This window comes from Bubalus bubalis, chromosome 9 (genome assembly GCF_019923935.1).
Source record: "Bubalus bubalis isolate 160015118507 breed Murrah chromosome 9, NDDB_SH_1, whole genome shotgun sequence".
In the NCBI taxonomy this organism is placed as follows: Eukaryota; Metazoa; Chordata; class Mammalia; order Artiodactyla; family Bovidae; genus Bubalus; species Bubalus bubalis.
In genome coordinates this window covers 9,235,720-9,256,121 of record NC_059165.1, presented here as the reverse complement: position 1 = coordinate 9,256,121, position 20,402 = coordinate 9,235,720, and the positions used below count along the sequence as shown (strand labels likewise).

Here is a 20,402-nt window from a genome sequence, read left to right as displayed (position 1 = left end):
GGCAAGAATACTGGAGTGGGTTGCCATTTCCTTCTCCAAGGGATCTTCCTGACCTAGAGATCAAACCTGTGTCTTCTGCATTGGCAGGCAGGTTCTTTACTGCTAAGCCACCAGGGAAATACTACCCCTCATCAAGAACTGGCAAGAACATCAGTTCTTTAAGGGTCGGTTTTAGATCCCTATTACATCTCTAAAAGCCCTGCTGTCTCTGGAATTTTAATCCCTCTAGTCCTCTGCCACCTTGTGCCTTTAATATATTTATCTCAGCTTTTCTAGTGATCTTCTGAAAGAGCACTGGGCTGCTACAAAGTATTTCGTCCTACATCACTTCCATGACATGAATTATCACTTGATAATGACTTCACAATTTAGGTATTTGACTCTATTATTATATATTTTTTTAAATTTTATTTTATTTTTAAACTTTACATAACTGTATTAGTTTTGCCAAATATTATATTTTTAAAAAATAAATTTTGTTGAATTTGTATTATGATTATATGCTTTGGAAAGCTATAAAAAGAGCACATACTGGACAGACATGCTTGTTTATACCCCTGCTCTCATCTACTTCCTTTATGCACTTAATTAGAATTTTACTTTTGTTGTATTAAATTCCTACATGGGTTGAGATCTATTTCTAAGCTTAATGTTATTCTATTCATAAATCAACACTATACTGCTTCAGTGTTGAGGCTTTATGGTGCATTTTAGCTTATGAGGCTAAGCCTCTGTTATTCGTGCCTCTTTGTTTCAGATTCCCAAACCACTCTTATTATTTTTCAAAAAAAACTTTAAAATCAGATTTTACACTTCAATAATTCTATTGGTATTTTCATTATCACACTGAAATTACACATTAACTTAAGGAGAATTGATATATTGGTGGTGCTAGGTCTTCCTATTCAATAATAGGAGATATACCCTTCCAAATTGTTCAAGTCAGTTTTTGTGCATTCAAGTGTGTTTTGCTTTATTTTGAAATTATTATTTATCTTGAAACTCACAGGTGGTTGTAAAAATATTAATAGTACAAAGCATCCTGTGTACCCTCACCCAGCATCTGTAAATGGTGAAATCTTATATAACTGTAATTATAATATTAAAACTAGGAAACTGACATTGGCTCATTGCTGTTAACCAAACTATAGACCTTAATTTATTTTCATTTTTCAGTTTATAAATGTTAAATTTTTAAACTGAATTCATGTGTGTGTTTGTGTGTAGTTCAATGTATCTGTTATTTTTTTATATTCTGTTACCTTACTAAACACTTAGTTAAAATGTACTGGCTATTATTTCTAATACAGTGTAAAAAAGAACTGGTAAAATTGCTCTTAGAAGTTCTGTTGTGGCTGGGTAGATAAGTACTGGAGTTCAAATCTCACCACAAGTGAAGGATCTTATATCTAACATACCTTTCCTTCAATTAAATCCTCCTGAAAGACTATACCCTAGTATCAGTCTTAGAATTAATAAGGTCTTTAAAAAACTTATGTGGACAAGGAAATGGCAACCCACTCCAGTATTCTTGCCTGGAGAATCCCATGGACAGAGGAGCCCGGTGGGCTACAGTTCATGGTGTCACAAAGAGTGAGCAACTGATACCACTACTTTAAAAACTTAAACCTATCATCAAATCAGCTAAGTTTTTGCTTGGTTTACAGGGAACTGTTCCTATCTACCTTTCTTAATAAAGCTATTGTAAAATATTTTTGGAGTTATTAACATTCAGAGTCTCTATTATTCTTTGGTGCACAAAATCTCACATATGATTAAAAATAAGTACAGGTGTTTTAAGAGACAGAGACAAGAGAAAAGTTGAAATGTAATAATCCTACAGAATATTCAGGTACTAGATACCTGATAGACATTTTAAATTTAGGGGACTAATAAGTTCAAGGAAACAAATGACAAGGTAGAGAATATTATCAGAGAACTAGTCTATTAAAAAGAAATAAAATTCTATAACACAAAAGTACACTAATTATAGTGAACTCATGGATGAATTTAAAAGCTAATAAGATACAGAGACAGCTAGAATTAGTAACCTAGGGTACATAACTGAAAAAGCAGGTGGAAATATGATTAATACATTGGAGATCAGTGAAAAAACTTAGGCTGAAGCACAGAGCATAAAAACAAATGAAACTGAAAGTAAAAGTGAGAAGATACATGGATATAGTGAAAGGTTTACAATTTGTGTAACTGATATCCAAAAGGTAAGCAGACTAAGAATGGAACAGAAGCAGTATGTGAAGAGATAATAGTTAAGTATTTTCCAAAACCAGTGAAAGATACTCTGGTAGATAATTACCTGAGATGGCTATCATTGATTCTTTTTTCCCCTAAGACATGCACATTACTCCTGATCTCAAGAAGTGGAATCTAATCACCCTCCTTTTGAAACATGACTTTTTGGACAAACAGAATGCAGAACAACGGCATTCTTGGACTTTCAACCTGGATCGAATGAAGCCTTGCAGTTTATACTTGTAGCTTATGCCTGTGTCTCTTAGAATACTTAAACTTGGGATGTTCCCTTTTGGAATTCTTGCACTTTGTTAGCAGATGTTTAAGTTACATAGCAAAGCCACTTGGCAACAGCCCCACCTAGGCTCCTAGCAAAATTCAGCCTAAATTATCAGCCATCTGGGAAATCTAGCCCAGTCATGCTATCAGACAACTCAAATGTTATGTGTCATCTGACCACAAGCTCAAGAGAAACCTCAAGCAAGATCTATTCTGTTGAGCCCAGTCAACTCACAGAACCATGAAATATGAGGGAAAATGTTGTTAAGTGATCAAATTTGGGATGGTTTGTTACTGCTCTGGACTGACTTCCCTTCAAAATTTATATGCTGAAATTCTACCCCCAGCACTTTAGCTGCTGCTGCTGCTAAGTCACTGCAGTCGTGTCCGACTCTGTGCGACCCCATAGACGGCAGCCCACCAGGCTTCCCCATCCCTGGGATTCTCCAGGCAAGAACACTGGAGTGGGTTGCCATTTCCTTCTCCAATGCATGAAAGTGAAAGTGAAGTCACTCAGTCATGTCCGACTCTAGCGACCCCATGGACTGCAGCCCACCAGGCTCCTCCGTCCATGGGATTTTCTAGGCAAGAGTACTGGAGTGGGGTGCCATTGCCTTCTCTGCCAGTACTTTAGAATGTCGTCAAATTAGAGACAGGGTTTTACAGAGATAATTAAGTTAAAATGAGGTCAGTTGGATAGGCCCTAATCCAATAGAACTGACATTCTTATAAGAAGAGAGAGTCTGGACACAGACATTCACAGAGTGAAGATAATATGAAGACTCAGGGAAAGACAGCATTGAAAGGCATACTTGAAAGTATGAGAAAAAATATATATATCAAGACTTCTGGGATGCAGCTAAATTTATACTTGGGTAGAAAAGGCATATATACCAATACACAGAAGACATAAGTGAATAAAATAAAAATACTAAAAATGCAGAAGCAAAATGATAGAAATTATAGAGATAAAAGAAGAATGATTTATTAGCCACATATACACACATTCAAATTTTAATTTAAAATATTCTCACAAATAAATTCTAGGCCCAGGTATATCACAAATAATTTCTTCTAAAGATTTAATTAAAATACATAATAATAAAACCAGATTAATAATGATGCCCAAACCTAACAAGTACATTGATAAGAAGGAAAATTCTAAGGCAAACTTCAAAAGAAAAAGGCACCCTTATTCTTGAAAATGGGGCTTCCCAGGTGGTGCAGTGGTAAAGAATCTGCCTGACTGAAGGAAACATAAAAGACGTGGGTTCGATCCCTAGGTCAGGAAAATCCACTGGAGGAGGAAATGGGAACCCACTCCAGTATTCTTGGGGCTACCCTTGTGGCTCAGCTGGTAAAGTATCCGCTCGCAATGCACGAGACCTGGGTTGATCCCTTGGTTGGGAAGATCCCCTGGAGAAGGGAAAGGCTACCCGCTCCAGTATTCTGGCCTGGAGAATTCACAAAAGTCAGACAGGACTGAACGACTTTCACTTTCCAAGGACACTACAAAAAAATCTGCAACCTGTCACAGTAATGAACTTTTATCTCCCTCTAGTGATAGCCTTTAGCAATCAATCATGTAAAGATAAAAATAGCTTCAGCTTGCCAGCAGGGAGCATAATTCTGAAGCAACTTTGTAGCCTTGTGGGTTTTGCCTTTACAAACACCTGCATTTTATCTCTTTCTTGGAACACATTTCAGCTCTTGCTCAAACTAATGTCTTCAGAACTGGAATTCTCAGACCCCAAATAAAGCCTTTATTTCTTCGCAGTTCTACTGTGGCGAATTTTTTTCTACATCGTATACAAAATTGGAAGTAGTCTACCAACTAACTATTAGAAATTAACATGAAGGCAGTCACAGGATACAAGATAAAAGCACAAGAATAAATTGTATGTCCTTCAAATCAGTAATAAACAAGTATATTATATTAGACTGCTGCTGATAAGCCGCTTCAGTTGTGTCCGACTTTGTGCAACCCTATAGACGGCAGCCCACCAGGCTCCACCGTCCCTGGGATTCTCCAGGCAAGAACACTGGAGTGGGTTGCCATTTCCTTCTCCAATGCATGACAGTGAAAAGTGAAAGTGAAGTCGCTCAGTCATGTCGGACTCTTAGCGACTGCATGAAAAACAGTAACCTAGGAATGCACCAAAGAATTGATGCTTTTGAACTGTGGTGCTGGAGAAGACTCTTGAGAGTCCCTTGGACTGCAAGGAGATCCAACCAGTCCATTCTGAAGGAGATCAGCCCTGGGATTTCTTTGGAAGGAATGATGCTAAAGCTGAAACTCCAGTACTTTGGCCACCTCATGCAAAGAGTTGACTCATTGGAAAAGACTCTGATGCTGGGAGGGATTGGGGGCAGGAGGAGAAGGGGACAACAGAGGATGAGATGGCTGGATGGCATCACCGAATTGATGAACATGGGTTTGGGTGGACTCCGGAAGTTGGCGATGGACAGGGAGGCCTGGCGTGCTACTGTTCATGGGGTCGCAGAGAGTCAGACACGACTGAGTGACTGAACTGAACTGAATGGCTAATGAATAAAAGAAAATATGTTCAATAATATTAGTCCTATGAATAAGGAAATTAAGATTACAATGAAATATCAACACTTACACAATAGTAGACTGCTAGAAGAACTTATGCACTTATGCAAATACTTAAAAAATTTATTAAAATGCTTAACATACTAGGATTCATAAATTCTGTTTATACATGTACTCAACAGAAATGTATTCATTTTTTCCAAAAGACAAGTAAAAGCATGTTCATAGAAATAGTAATCATATTAGCCTAAAGTGGGAACAACATTAACTATAGAAAGAATAAATTTTAGTATATTCACACAATGGACTACTATGCTGCTAAGTCACTTCAGTCGTGTCCGACTCTGTGCGACCCCATAGACAGCAGCCCATTAGGCTCCTCTGTCCCTGGGATTCTCCAGGCAAGAACACTGGAGTGGGTTGCCATTTCCTTCTCCAATGCATGAAAGTGAAAAGTGAAAGTGAAATCGCTCAGTCGTGCTCGACTCTTAGCGACCCCATGGACTGCAGCCCACCAGGCTTCTCCGTCCATGGGATTTTCCAGGCAAGAGTACTGTAGTGGGTTGCTGTTGCCTTCTCCCTATAAAACCATACTATACAATATGGTAACTATTACCCACATGTGCCTACTTAAATTTAAGTCAGTTAAAACTAAATACAATTAGAGTTCAGTGCTTCATTCACACTGACCGCATTTCAAATGCACAATAGCACATGTGGCCAGAGGCTATAGTGAACATCAGAGATACAGAACATTTCCATCATCTAAAAAAATCTGATTGGATAGCACTGCAATACAACAATAAAACTGAATTTCTGCTGTATGCAACTATATGAATGACTCATGAGCACGTCATTGAGTAACAAAATGCAGACACAAATAATTATGTGCTGTATCCTCCTGTTTCTGCATAAAGTTCAAAAACAGGACAAATTAACCTATTTGCAGAAGTCAAGAGTGTGGTAATCTTAGGGATTAAGGCTTTAGATAAGAAAGGAGGTGGAGGCAAAGTTTTTGAAATAGTTGAATTATCTGTTTCTTGAGCTGGACTCTGGTTACATAGATGTCTTCACTTTGTAAAAATCTATCAATCTATACTGGTAATTTAGCACAGTCTTCTGAAAATGTATTATGCTTCAATAAAATGTCTCTAAAAATAATATCAATATTTCCTGCACATATCCATATATAAACTGTTTATAACTGTAGGATAGTTTTTTGATGATGAAATAATGAGCTAATGTTTTCTTTCCTTGAAGATTTTTGTTTGGCTAGTTTTCAGGAGATGAATGCTACCAATGAGAAATTTGATTGAAAACATTTTTGAGTTCTCTCTTTTTTTTAGATGACAAAAGGACTTTTTCTTCATTTTTAAATCCAATGATTTTACCACAGTATATCTCAATGTTGAGATATTAGATACTCCTTAAGAACTGACAGCAAGGCAAATTATAACCAACCAAGATATAACTGGATAAACTTTGATAAAATGTCTGGTGACTAGCATCAAGTACCTTAAACTTCTTACGTTATACTACTTAGATTAACATAGATTTAACCACTTACATTAGCTGGTATACTTAATTAATTAATTAATACTAGAACTAAGACTAAGTGAACATAAGGGTGAAAAAATGAAATAATAATATCTCTTGTCTCCCCATCTATTAGGCAGCCATCAAGTTTTCCTTCTTTTGATCTTTACCCTGTTTACTTCTCCAATTTTTGTCAGTTGTATGTGTACACTGGATCTCCTTTTCCTTTCTTCTATATTTGTCTCTTCTGACTAATACATTTCTTACTCTTATTTTATATTCTCCATCCTCCCCCTTCTATGCCACACTTTTGTTGTTGTTCAGTAGCTCAGTCGTGTTCGACTCTGTGACCCCATGGACTGCAGCACACCAGGCCTCCCTATCCTTCACTGTCTCCCGGAGCTTGCTCAAACTCATGCCCATTGAGTCGGTGATGCCATCCAACCATCTCATCCTCTGTTGTCCCCTTCTCCTCCTGCCTTCAATCTTTCCCAGCATCAGGGTCTTTTCCAATGAGTCAGCTCTTGGCATCCTCTGCCTTTTCTGAATCCAGCTTGTATATCTGGAAGTTCTTGGTTCATGTACTACTGAAGCCTAGCTTGGAGGAGTTTGAGAATTACCGTGCTCCATGTGAAATGAGCACAACTGTGTCATAGTTGGAATCTTCTTGGGCATTGCCTTTCTTTTGGGATTGGAATGAAAACTGACCTTTTCCAGTCCTATGACCACTGCTCAGTTTTCCAAATTTGTTGATATATTGAGTGCAGAACTTCTACAGCATCATCTTTTAAGATTTGAAATAGTGCAATTCCATCACCTCCACTAGCTTTGTTTGCAGTGATGCTTCCTAAGGCCCACTTGACTTCACACTCCAGGATTTCTGGCTCTGGGTGAGTGACCACACCATCGTGGTTATTTGGGTCATTAACACTTTTTTTTTTTTTTTTTTTTTTTTTTTTACTGTTCTTCTATGTATTCTTGCCACCTCTTCTTAATATCTTTTGCTTCTAATAGGTCCATATTGTTTCTGTCCTTTATTGTGCCCATCTTTGCATGAAATGTTCCCTTGGTATTTCCAATTTTCTTGAAGAGATCTCTAGTTTTTCCCATTCAATTGTTTTCTTCTATTTCTCTGCACTGTTCACTTAAGAAGGCTTTCTTATCTCTTCTTGCTATTCTCTGGAACTCTGCATTCAGTTAACATATAGTTATGCTTATATTTTTATTGGATTCATGGTAACATTGTTCTCGAGCATTTTCACTGTCTATAGCAAAGTAATGCTTAATAATTTTAATTTATTTTACTATAATTATTTGGTATAGAGGAAGGAATTCTTCCCTTTTTTATCCATTTTTACTTAACCATATTTGAATGAGATGCATTTTCTTGAACTAGAGGCAGAAAGTTATGGGAATGGAACATGCAACAGGTTTCCAAGCTTCAAAACTGAAGAGATCTTCTCTGTTTATGTAGAGGAGGGGTTTTAATATAATCCCTATGTGCGGTTACACCGTCTCCACTCCTGCACACCTGGCCTGCTTGCAAAGAACTTCTGTTGCCAGCTCTGAGCTTCTGAGATCTCTTTATATTTCTTGCTTTCCAAGGTTATGTATTCATTTATAGAAGGTACATTTTGCTGGCACTTTTTGAGATCTGCTGTCTGGACCTCCCAGGCATTTGCAAGCTTTTCTCCCATTCTTTCCAAAAATAATCTGCTCTGATTTATCTACCTAGGTCTTACTCCCAGAACTTTCATCTTAAGGTGGAACTCTCACCTTCCAAGAAACAGTAATATATGCTGGAGATATTGAGATCTGTCAATTCCGAGACTCTCTCAACATTTGCTGTATCTTTTTGTGATAACATTTGTGATATCTTTGTGAATCTACAATCTGGTTCCTTGTTCTACTTCAATTTTGGTAATATTTATATGCAATTACAACTCTTTTTTTTTGTCTTGTAACTGTACTAAAACAACATTATAAGTGTGCTCATGTGTGTTTGTGTGTGCATATTTATGTGTTTTATTCTTCTTATTGCTTTGTATAGTTATCAGGAGAAGTGAGAAGATTCAGAACCAGACTTCTAGAAAATTACAATCATCTTTCTCATCTCACTGCTGAGAATATTTACTCAAAAGTTTCACATGAACTTAAATAAGGCATGATCAATACTTTAATCATTATCTTCAATCTGAGCTTTCTCTTCTTGAATTTCTTAACTCAGTTAATGGATTATCATTCATTTAGTTCCCAGACTAGATATCTGGACATCAGTTCAGTTCAGTTCAGTCACTCAGTCGTGTCCGACTCTTTGCAACCCCATGAATTGCAGCACGCCAGGCCTCCCTGTCCAGTGAACTCCCAACTCCTGGAGTTCTCTCAAACTCACATCCATTGAGTCAGTGATGCCATCCAGCCATCTCATCCTCTGTCGTCCCCTTCTCCTCCTGCCCCCAATCCCTCCCAGCATCAGGGTCTTTTCCAATGAGTCAACTCTTCGCATGAGGTGGCCAAAGTACTGGAGTTTCAGCTTCAGCATCATTCCTTCCAAAGAACACCCAGGGCTGATCTCCTCTAGAATGGACTGGTTGGATCTCCTTGTAGTCCAAGGGACTCTCAAGAGTCTTCTCCAACACCACAGTTCAAAAGCATCAATTCTTTGGTGCTCAGCTTTCTTCACAGTCCAACTCTCACATCCATACATGACCACTGGAAAAACCATAGCCTTGACTAGACAGACCTTTGTTGGCAAAGTAATGTCTCTGCATTTGAATATGCTATCTAGGTTGGTCATAACTTTCCTTCCAAGGAGTAAGTGTCTTTTAATTTCATGGCTGCAGTCACCATCTGCAGTGATTTTGGAGCCCAGAAAAATAAAGTCTGACACTGTTTCCCCATCTATTTCCCATGAGGTGATGGGACCAGATGCCATGATCTTCGTTTTCTGAATGTTGAGCTTTAAGCCAACTTTTTCACTCTCCACTTTCACTTTCATCAAGAGGCTTTTGAGTTCCTCTTCACTTTCTGCCATAAGGGTAGTGTCATCTGCATATCTGAGGTTATTGATATTTCTCCCAGCAATTTTGATTTCAGCTTGTGCTTCCTCCACCCCAGCATTTCTCATGATGTACTCTGCATATAAGTTAAATAAGCAGGGTGACAATATACAGCCTTGACGTACTCCTTTTCCTATTTGGAACCAGTCTGTTGTTCCATGTCCAGTTGTAACTGTTGCTTCCTGACCTGCATACAGGTTTCTCAAGAGGCAGGTCAGATGGTCTGGTATTCCCATCTCTTTCAGAATTTTCCACAGTTTATTGTGATCCACACAGCCAAAGGCTTTGGCATAGTCAATAAAGCAGAAATAGATATTTTTCTGGAACTCTCTTGCTTTTTCCATGATCCAGTGGATGTTGGCAATTTGATCTCTGGTTCCTCTGCCTTTTCTAAATCCAGCTTGAACATCTGGAAGTTCACGGTTCGCGTATTGCTGAAGCCTGGCTTGGAGAATTTTGAGCATTACTTTTCTAGCAGTAATGTAGTACTACATTTTACCACATTTTATACCAGGAACATCGAATTAATAACCTTGCCCTTTTATCCAAGCTAAATATTTCTCAATTATGATCTATTCTTTCTCTCTTTCAGTAGAGATAAATTCTAAAATGGTTTCCTAAGTTCTTTTCTTTGTTTCCAGTTTTCCCCCATCAGCTCCAGCACCCAGACTATCTTCAAAGTAATCTATCTAAAACACATATTTGATAACTTTTACTTCTGAAGTCTGCTGTCTTTAATGGCTTTCTGGTGTACACAGAATAACATCATTCATGTTAATATGGCAGATTAAGCCTTCCACGACCAGGCCCTTATCAAGCTCAAATCTCCCTGTCCAATTCACAGTCATGGTACTCTTGCCACTAACTCCTTGCCAATATAGTTCACACACTTTGCCTCTACATTCCCTACTCATTTTTCCTGTTGAGAACTGCCCCCCGTTTGCTTGCATTATGAGAAATCACTTATCGTTATGACTCAGTTCAAGTGCCACATTGTCTTAAGCATTTTCAAATCATCCTAGATAAAAATGACCATTTTTTCTCCTTTGTTCCCAAGTCACCCTGTACAAGCTTTAATCAAGGCATTCGAAGTGCTCACTGCACTCCTTTTTATGTGTTTTTCTCCTCCTATTAAACTCTAAGCAACATAAAGACACGTCCATACAAGGTCTTTGTAGTTTCAGTACCAGATACAGGTGAATAAACTAAAAGCCCATCTCATTTTATAGATATGTTCAAGTTTTGTCACCCCTCTAAACTGCAAGTTCACCAAAGACAGAGACCATATATGCCCAATTTAGATCTTTCATTGGCATATATTTATTCATGTTTTCTAGTCTATTTTTGTAGCAGACAACAAATTGCTTCTCACAACCTAAGGATTTATGCTAGCCTTTTGAAAAAAATAATTTGAAAATAATGACCAATTATTCTGTTACTATGATAAAAATATCCAATATACTTCATATATTCAGGAGGAACAAATGAATAACCAATGTTTGTTTATTTTAGAGTAATAATCAACTTATATATTAAAATTCCAAAATTCTAGAAGCTATTTTATGTTCCTTTATTGATGACACTGATGTTTTCTCATAGTCAAACTGGCTAATATAGAAGTAAGTAGGCAATAAACATCTATAACCAATGAATAAACATTGAAATAATGTGTTAAAATTAAGATTTTTCCTATATCTATGAAATTTCCAGGTATATAAAATTAATGTTTAGTTTTAAATTAAACTAAATCTGTTTTCTACATATCTTCTGCAAATAAATTAGAGGATTAAGCACATACAAGAATTTTGAAAATATAACAATTTTCCCCTTAAGCAGTTGCTACCTTGAAAAAAAAGCTTAAATTATTTACTGCAATATTCTAAAAGCTTCCTAAAATTGTCTTTCACATGTATTAAATGAATAATGATTATGAATAACATATACACACCGAAGGATGGTCAGGATACTTGGTACACCAGCAAAAGCAGAAAATACAATTGTAGCAAAGATAAAAGCAATGAACAAAGGTAATTTATAACACTTTGGATCACATGTCCCTCTTGTAGCATCAATAAAATCACCTTGATCATCTGAGGTTGTTAATCCTTCTTTAATGCAAGAACAATTGTAGTATGTCTATAAAAATGAAGATAGGAAACAATCTTTAGAAATATAATCATAAGGTAAAAGCTCTTATAGTCATAAAATAAAAATTAAATCATTAACTGTAGGGAGACTAGGCAGTTTTATTAGTAAATATTTTTTGCCGTGTTGCTGATATTTGTTGTTTTAGTCACTAAGTTATGTCCAACTCTTTTGTGACCCCATGGTCTGTAGCCTACCAGGCTTTTCTGTCCATAGGATTTCCCAGGCAAGAATACTGGAGTAGGTTGCCATTTCCTTCTCTAGGGGATCTTCCTGACACAGGGATTGAACCCACATCTCCTGCATTGCAGACAGATTCTTTACTGCTGAGCCACCAGGAAAGCCCAATTAGTAAATATACTTACATTAAATCATATGTTGTTAATTTATAAATTAAGGACTAACTATAAATAATATCAAGGCATTTTACCTAACAAAGAATTGTGTACATGTGAATATACAATTATAGTTACTTAGGAAATATTCCATTAATTTAAGAAATTTCACTAAAAATATTTATATTTAATTATACAATAACTGAGAGAGATATGGGTTGAGAATGAATAAGGAAAATATAATGAACAAAATGGAATTTTAGGTGGGATTTGAAATATGGAGAATTACTCAATTACAGACAGTTTTAGAACTGTGCTGAAAAGACAAGACTTTACTCTGTATGTGATGATGATAGGGCTGTTATCTATTAGGCAGAGGAGGCACAGTGTGCCTAGGGCCCACAATACTTTCAGGACCAAAATAGAGGTTTTAATTTTACTGTCTTTTAAAATCAGAGAAAAAATAAATGTCATAATAAAGGAATATATTATAATGTATCAAGCCTGGATCATATTTGTCTTTACACCATTGCAGTTGAACATTAAATCACATTCTCTCTCTCTTTCTTTTGTTTTAAGTGAAAGAAGAGGTTTACAAAGGCAAAAGTGCCTAAAGTCAATGTAAGTCATAATGTAGTCCCTAATGAGAACCAATAAAAACTTCAGGTTGTTATTTTAGTACTGGTAATTCAAGGAAGATGAATAGGTGACATTTTCTAAGAAGAGCTAAACAGAGCTGGAGATACAAAAACTAGTAAGCAATTTGCTAATATACTGAGAAGATTCTAAATTAAATAATTTTGTTGTTCAGTCGCTAAGTCAGGTCCACCTTTTTGTGACTCTATGTACTGCACCACACCAGGCTTCCCTGGGGAAATCAAGATGACTGGAACCTCAGTGATTCAGAAGATGATGGTACAAAAGTCATGTCAGTTGTTTAGGGCAGCTGCTAAGTGGTTGCTGGATGTGTTAAACAAAAATAGAAATATCCAAAGAGCAAATCATTCTTTCCATCGTATTTTTTTTTATAATGCCCTTGTACCAAACATCATTCTAGGTATTATTAAAACAGAGTAAACATACAACAGAAATCCCTGCCCTCATGTAGAAAATTTACTTGCATAATATAAGTGATTTTTTTTTATATAAAAAGAACCTTTAATGGAGCACACGGTGATGAATACTATGGAGAAAAAAAATAAAGGAAGGAAAAATCAGAGAGATGATAAGGATGAGTTTTGCACGGTCAGGTAATGCCACAAAGATACAGTGATATTCAAGCAGAGATTTGAAGAAGGTAAGGAAGTGAGCTATTGTGGCTATCTGAAAGAAGTATATTCCAGGTAGGAAAAACAAAATAGAAATTAAAAAGCCTTGGGACTTGAGCTTGCTTGACAAGTTCAAAGAAAACAAGGTGAAAATTTTGGTTGAATCAGAGTGGACATAAAGAAAACTAAGAGAAAACAAGATCAGAGTAATGAGGAAAGGATTTATACAGAAATTGATAGGTAATTGCAAGAGCAGTTTAGAACTTTGGTTTATATTCTTAGCAATATGAAACCATTAGAGGGGTATATGTATAAGTGATATATTTAAAAAGACTACTTTAGCAGCTATATTGATACTACTGAACTGTGAAAGCAGAGAAAAGTTAAAAGGCTATTGAAATAAGATGCAAGTCAGTGGTGACTGGGGCCCAGGTATCAAAGAAAATGATGAAGATAATCAGATCCAGCATGTATTTTAAAAGTAGATTTGAAGGGTCCTAGGGTAGGAATGCTTATCAGAAGGAGAAAGTCATATGGAGAAGGCCTCCCTGAACGAAACTAAGATTTGCAGGAAAGGGCAGTCAGTCTAAGGCACAGAGAGGGAACCAAGAAAATAAACACAATGGCTTTACTTTCTCCTACCCCATCTTTCTGATTTTCTACTAGGACTTCTTACTAGCGTATAGTCCAGTCAGAAGCTAGAGGGCAAAGGAACTCTCATCCTATAGTCCAGTCTTCTGGAACAATGAGTAGGGTAGAGAAGGTGGAAAGTAGAGATCTAGCATAACAAACAATTGCAGGCCATAGAACCTAAGCTGACTAACAGGAAAAGTGAAAATATGAAGAAAGGTTAGTGAACAGATGATAGAATTACAAGATATTAGGCTCCGTGGAGTTATAACCAAAGAGATATAACCAAAACGGCAAAAGTTAAATTAAAAATGAAACATTAAAAAATATTCAATCCAAATAATAAAAGAGGAAGACAGATCTAACTCTACAATATCAATAATTACAATAATTGTCAGTTGTCTAAAAATGCCAATTGAAAGACAAGACATTGACAGAAATGTGGAATAAAGCAAAAGCATATTATCCATGGGCTATGGGAGACACTTTAAACCTAAAGACACAAACTGTTGGAAAATAAAATGATAGAAATAAGATGCACCATGAAAACAGCAAGAAAATCTACAGTGACTATTTAATACACAAAATATACTTCAAGGAAAAAAAGTATTATCAGAGTTGGAAAGGAACATTTTGTAAAGATAAAAGAAACAATTCATCAAGAAGCTGTGACAATTATTAATGTTATTAATAATGTTATTAATGTTATGCACACAATGAGAGAGTTTGAAAATGCATGAAGCCAAAATAGAGAAATAGATGATGGTATAATTATGTTGATATATTTTTATATATAATGTTTAGGATTTCATATATCATTACAAAGTATGCAAAATGATAAGAATAATTGGCTTAAAACTAGAAGAACAAACGTAAGTAGGCTACTACAAACAGTAGACCTGAAAACAAGAACTTGAAAACAGTTCTAATTAATATTTTCCAGAAAATAGAATGTAAATAGATAAAATATCTTAAGGAATGTACAATTTCTCCAGGGGTTTGGATTCTGCAAAAACACAGTGTTAGAACTGAAAAATACAATGAGTAAACTTACCACCTCAGTCAATGGGTTTGACAGCAAAGCAGACATTGCAGAAAACAGAAATAGCAACTGGAAGACAGGCCAATAGAAAATATCTAAACAGATAAAAGGAGATGGAAAATAGAAAAAAAAAAAAAGCAAAAAAAAAAAGGATGGGACACAGTAGAAAAGTCTATTTGTAGTCTAGTGTTAGGCAGAATTCTAAAATGGCACCTATGAATACCACCCCTCTATTTTATAAACCTGCATAATTACTAGGTTGATGGAAACTGGTGAATTTTAATCCTCTTACTAAGTTTATGTTACATGGCATTGCTAAGAGGTGGTAAACCTCACCCAATCAGATAGTGTATATAAGCAACTGGGACTTTTCCGAACTCAGAGATTCAGAGCATGTGTCATAAGTAAGATTCCTTTGCTGACTTTGAAGATGGAAGGAGTCATGTAGCAAAGAAGGGGGGTGGCCTCTGAGACCTAAAATCGGCCCTTAGCAGACAGCTAACAAGCAAAAGGAGGCTTCATTTTTTACAGTCCAAAGGAACTAAATTTGGCCCATAATCTGAATGAGCTCGGAAGTAGGTTTTCCCCCCAGAGCCTCCAGAAAGGAATATATTTCAGCCAATACCCTGATTTCAATCTGTGAGACTCTGAGCAGAGGACTGAGTGATGCCATATCTGGACTTCTGATCCTGTCAGCTAATAAATGAGTATTATTTAAAGACACTAAGGCTGTAATAATGTGTTACACAGTAATATTAAGCTAATATATAGTGCTTCCCCCTCCAATAAAAGAGGAAAAAATGAGGGAGAAACAATGACCAAGAATTTTCCAACTGATAGACATAAATCCAAAAACAAAAGACATTCTGTGAAACTCTAGCAAAATAATTATAATGAAAACCGCATCCAAGCACATCAAAGTAAAATTCTTGAAAATCAAAAATAAAGAGAAAATTTGAAAAGCAGCTTAGCAGCCAGAGACATAAACACGATATAATGGCATCTTCCAAATGTAGGAGCAGGGCAGGGAGTGGGGACAGATCATTGCCAATATAGGATTCTATACCAAATGAAAACAGTTTTTCTTTTCAGAAATGAAAGGTAAAATATAGTTCTTCAGGAAGAAAGAAAATAACCTCATATGAAAATGCAAGGAAATGGGCAAATTGACTGTACAAAACAGCAACAAAAAGGGTATGGTGTGTGCTGTGTCTGACTCTTTGTGACCCCATGGATTGTAGCCTGCGAGGCTCCTCTGTCTATGGAGGGGGTGGCCATTTCCTCCTCCAGGGGATCTTCCCAACCCAGGGATCCAACCCAGGTCTCATGCATTGCAGGCAGATTCTTAACCATCTGAGTCACCAGGGAAGCCCATAATTTACATAGTTTATCAAAATTACATATGTCTGCAAGAATACTGGAATATGTCACCCAAGAATACTGGAGTGGGTCACCTATCCCTTCTCCAGGGGATTTTCCCGACCCTTTGATGTGGGGTTTCCTGCATTGCAGGTGACTTCTTCACCAGCTGAGCCACCAGGGAAGCCCAACAAAAAGGATATGTGTCCTTAAAAGTATATGGGGAAATAAAATATATATGACAAAAATAACACAAAGGAGGCAAATCAGTAAATGAAATTAAAATATTCTAGGGGTGTTTCAACTGGAAGAGACCCTAAGCCTGGCTTCTTGTAATCCTTAACACTTTGGACAATACTGATTTCCCTTCTCTATAAATAATTAGAATGAGGCTCCTGTTGAATGAGAGCAGTCTCTAGAAGAAGCCCCCTGAATCTGCTGTTTTATGATGAAAGCCATATCAGCTGCTGAAAAGAACTGCTGCTAAGCTGCTAAGTCACGTCAGTTGTGTTCGACTCTGTGCGACCCCACAGACGGCAGCCCACCAGGCTCCCCCGTCCCTGGGATTCTCCAGGCAAGAACACTGGAGTGGGTTGCCATTTCCTTCTCCAGTGCATGAAAGTGAAAACTCAAAGTGAAGTCGCTCAGTCGTGTCCGACTCTTAGCGACCCCATGGACTGCATCCTACCAGGCTCCTCCGTCCATGGGAGTTTCCAGGCAAGAGCACTGGAGTGGGGCGCCAGTGCCTTCTCCGGCTGAAAAGAACTAGTCCCAGTGAAAGGATCATGAAGAAAAGCTAGAGATTTCTTTCATATCTATGTAAGGATAGTTGACGGTCTTTGATAGCATGGAAAATAGCAATACATGTGGGTCTCAAAGAGACAAAACACTTGGAATATTATCAACATGAATAGCAGATATCTGTTTTCAGTTTTGGTAAAGCTGTGATTCTCTACTGAAAATTAGAAATCTTCAGAGGTGTAGTGTTTCCTACCACTCCTCTTGTAAATTTTTGCATAAATCTAACTGAAGAGCACTCAATTCTAACACATTTGACCCTGATCATACTTTGAATATGAACATTTAATCAGAATTATTTCAAAGTTGACATATTTTTATTGAAAAAAAATTTCCAGAAGGAATTCCACTAACACAATTTAGACACAATAGTTTTTTATATATGTTTAAAGTTTTTAAAATATTTCTCTTATTTAATTTTCATTTTGTTAAAATTATGTTTATTGGCATCAGTTCTTTCCCACTTGAAGTTAATGTATGTTTTATCCATTAATTGGCTTCATCTGTACCAAATGGTACTAATCATAACATCTGCTATGGTCAGTTTTCCTTCAGAGACTTTATTGCGTTTCAAAGCTAATTGTCTTGGGTAATTTGTAACATCTAATTTTTGGTCATGGAGAAGGCAATGGCACCCCACTCCAGTACTTTTGCCTGGAAAATCCCATGCATTGAGGAGCCTGGTAGGCTGCAGTCCATGGGGTCTCTAAGAGTCGGACACGACTGAGCGACTTCACTTTGAGTTTTCACTTTCATGCACTGGAGAAGGAAATGGCAACCCACTCCAGTGTTCTTGCCTGGAAAATCCCAGGGACGGGGGAGCCTGGTGGGCTTCCGTCTATGGGGTTGCACAGAGTCGGACACGACTGAAGCAACTTAGCAGCAGCAGCAGCAGCAGCAGTAGAAGCAATTTGGGGTCAAAAATATTTCATTCTTTTAATTTTTATTCAGGATCAAATGTTATCACTGCCTGGGCTCCTGTATTATGTGGCAGCTTCCCACCAGCTATCTATTTTACAGATGATAGTATATATATGTCAACACCAATGATATTAAAAAAAAATGTTATCACACAGTTTGAGTCACTATTTTGTGAATTACTTCATTATTCCTTAAGAATTAATTATTCCTTAGACAAATTAAATATAAAGATTTTTATGAAATAGAAACAAATCCCTAAAAGGGATTCCCCAGAAAAATAAAGAGGGGTTAGAGCATTTCAGTGAGTGGACTTTTTGGCTCTTGAATATCCCATGGGATCAAAACACCAAAGTCAAACAGTTCTGCTTTGTACTGTGGTTACAATATGAACACTTAAAAAATCATTTATTTAAAATAAGATTTTCCATAAGTTAATAAATTGTTGAAGATGGGTAACATATAGGAGTTCATTATGCTTTTCTACTACATTTAAAGTTTTCTATAGTAACCTATTTTGAATGATTTAAAATATTTTAAATATATTTTAAAATATATAAATCATTTAAAATATGTAACAGTTTTTAGAAAATATAATATTTATAAATAACCATCTTAAATTTTAAAAATTTAAAGAATCATTTTAAACATTTAAGAAAAAAATTTTAAGGGTATATAATCTTTTCAATATAAATATTCAATAAAAACTGAAGATACATTGTTAAATCATAGGCCAGAAAAAATACGACAATGAGGAACTAAAGTTGGTCAGGTATGTTATTATCTTGTAATAAAATTATCTGTTTGTAACAGCAAAAAAGAATATTGTGGTGTAGATACGAATAAATAAAGTACTAATCAAGTACTTTATTGCCTACTTGGGAATATGGTATAACATCCATATGTGAGGAAAAATGCTCTTTGTTTTTCTCTTCCCCTCACAAAGACTAGACAAAGAGAGAGGAGAGAGAACCATTGAATAAAATGATGGATCCCAAAGTCATTCCTGGGCTTCCCTGGTGACTCAGATAGTAAAGAATCTGCCTACAATACAGGAGACCCGGGTCCCATCTCTGGGTTGGGAAGATCCCCAGGAGAAGGGAATCTTGAGTATTCTTGTCTGGAGAATCCTATGGACAGAGGAGCCTGGCAGGCTACAGTCCATGGTGTCACAGAGTCGGACTCCATTGAGTGACTAACACTTTCACTTCACTTATGGTTCTCCATAAGTCCTATGAATTGTGATCAATAAATCCACAATTTAAGAAAAATTTAAGAAAAGGGAAAATAGGAGAAAAAAAGGATTTTATAGAGAGCAAGAGTAAAATGTAAACATCTATAAGATGCACTTCTTAATGGAGAGAGAGAAGCATAATAGAAGATAATAACCTTGCTAGCCTTTAATGTTTTAGACTGTGTACAACCTGCAAAGCAAGGAGAAAAATATCCAATATCATTTCTTCCACATGTAGCAGAATAAAATGCAGATGAGCATTTACAATGAGAATTGCAAGGAGCTGTCAGGTTTCCCAACTGCCCTATTCTGTAACAAAAAAAAGAGATTGAATGTAATTATAATACTAGTGTATTATACATATTAACACACACATCGAGATATCAATGAGACCAATAAAATATAATTATTAATTTTAACAGATTTAGGAATAACTGATATACAATAAACTCTACATATACAAGGTATAGCATTCGCATACACTTGTGAAATTATCACTGCAATCATGTTAAAGAACATGACCATCACCCGCAATGGTTCCCTCATGCTCCTTTGTATTAATAGTTCCTCCACCCCATGGCATCTGCTGATCTACTTTCTGACACTATTCATTACTTTCAATTTCAAAGCATTTTATGAAATGGAATCATACAGTATGTGCCCTCTCTTTGTCTGACTTCTTTCATGAAGTTGGTCTTTACATGGTCTTTGTATGGTCATATGTTTCCATGTCTCTTGAGTAACATCAAGGACTAGAATTTTTGTATCATATGGTAGGTGTTCATTTAACTTTTTAAGAAACTGTCAATTAGTTTTCCAAAGTGATTGTGTTATTTCATAATCTCAGAAACAGTGTATAAGATTTCAACTGTTTCCTATATTTCTTGCCAACACTTGGAAGAGTCTTTTTAATTTTAGACATTCTAACAAAGATATAGTTTGAGAGTCCCTTGGACTGCCGGGAGATCCAACCAGTCCACTCTAAAGAA

The 20,402-nt window shown here is 36.4% G+C and overlaps 1 protein-coding gene across 1 annotated transcript in view; it reads right to left on the bottom strand.

Annotated features, from left to right (window-relative positions):
- LOC102396725 (solute carrier organic anion transporter family member 6A1) overlaps positions 1-20,402 on the bottom strand; it is a 149,605-nt gene that overhangs the window by 54,705 nt on the left and 74,498 nt on the right. The window contains exons 9-10 of the mRNA XM_045166803.1: positions 19,569-19,722; positions 11,633-11,820 (exon numbers count right to left, since the gene is read on the bottom strand). Coding sequence (XP_045022738.1) covers positions 11,633-11,820; positions 19,569-19,722 — 342 coding nt within the window. The remainder of the gene's footprint in view (positions 1-11,632; positions 11,821-19,568; positions 19,723-20,402) is intronic.